We start from the raw sequence: 1,293 nt of genomic DNA on the forward strand, positions 1-1,293 counted from the left end.
AACTCTTCGGATTGGTGATATCATAGACCAAGCAACAGCAATCAGCACCACGGTAAAACGCCACTCCTAAAAACAACCCTAACCCATTGAAACGACAAGGCAAGCTACCTAGACTTTGGAATCTCTCCTGGCCAGCTGTGTCCCAAATTTGAAGTGTCACCACCTTGTCGTCGATCGTCACCTCCTTCGTGAGGAAATCAGCCCCAATAGTCGCCTAAAGCCAACCGTATAATTACCGGTCAGATAACGGGCATTGATCCACCTTGTATTGCGGACTGAACTTCTTATTAACGTACTGATTCATTAGAGAAGTCTTGCCCACCCTAAGAGCGACGACCTTCGTGATTTCCTGTGTGTGCCCTCTACCATTACCCGCTATCGCCCAGAATGATGACTTTCAATAGAACCTTCTTCCTAGGTGCTGAGGACATTAAAAACAGAAGGTCTGATTCGCGGCAATGTAGATCTTCAGACTGACGACCTCCCACTGCCCAACACTAGAAAGTTTATCATTCAAATGCTGCAATCCATGACGAAAGGCAGTCACCAGTTCGGACAAAAGCGTCATGCGCGCTCGCCATGTTGATCGATATAGTCAACAACACCAACCCCGTGATCAAGGAAACATCGTTCGTAGACAATCACGCTGATCTAGTGATACATTCAACACGGCAGTGTGTACTGATATCGACCTCGAACTTCTTGCAGGCAGCTTGTAACGACCCTCTGAGAGAATCTCGAGCTTCGGGGGTCATCTGAAAGGAAGAGGTTGCTGGAGGGCTACTTTCGTCCGAGCTGGCAGGGGGCACCTGGAACAGCCAATGCTCTGGTATAGCCCGCAGAACTCTCTCCAGTATCTCCTTCGCATCATCCGCATCATTAAGGGCGCCTAGTCGATCAAGAATCCCGTGAATGAGCAGTTGATCGATGTGAACTGTAGCCAGCGGGAGGAAGGGGGTCCCGACGAAGCACACGCATGAGAATCTAACATCAACAAAATAAATGCTCGGGCATGTACAATTACGTACATCTTGGCCATCCTTCGGGTGATGCGCAGTCTCACTGAAGGATTGCTTGCCTGAAACGAACCCTCCTCCGCAGAAATGCCGCCGAGCCACCCACCATCCACTGGTCGTGGGAGACAATGAGCCCCTCGAGTGCTCGTTTGATCCTCTCCTCACATGCAGTGAGGATCACATCCTTATACGGCGAGCTACCGCTAGCCGAGGTCTCGTCGAAGTCCACGCACAGTCCTAGTAAGTCCTTCACTATCTTCCCATGTTTCATGCTGCT

At 50.2% G+C, this 1,293-nt stretch overlaps 2 protein-coding genes across 2 annotated transcripts; both read right to left on the reverse strand.

Moving 5' to 3' along the window:
- Positions 1 to 108: 108 nt before the first annotated feature.
- Pmar_PMAR011293 (GTPase, putative) lies at positions 109 to 431 on the reverse strand (the record flags this gene model as incomplete). Its single annotated transcript, XM_002777835.1, has 3 exons — positions 109 to 214; positions 263 to 323; positions 373 to 431. Coding segments are annotated over 3 exons (226 nt in total), but the record flags the coding sequence as incomplete, so codon positions are not given.
- A 210-nt stretch (positions 432 to 641) lies between these two features.
- Pmar_PMAR011294 (hypothetical protein) lies at positions 642 to 1,078 on the reverse strand (the record flags this gene model as incomplete). The annotated part of the gene is made up of 3 exons (XM_002777836.1): positions 642 to 755; positions 810 to 984; positions 1,029 to 1,078. Coding segments are annotated over 3 exons (339 nt in total), but the record flags the coding sequence as incomplete, so codon positions are not given.
- Between the last annotated feature and the right edge of the window lie 215 nt (positions 1,079 to 1,293).

This window comes from Perkinsus marinus, assembly GCF_000006405.1.
Source record: "Perkinsus marinus ATCC 50983 genomic scaffold scf_1104296951028, whole genome shotgun sequence".
NCBI lineage: Eukaryota > Perkinsozoa > Perkinsida > Perkinsidae > Perkinsus > Perkinsus marinus.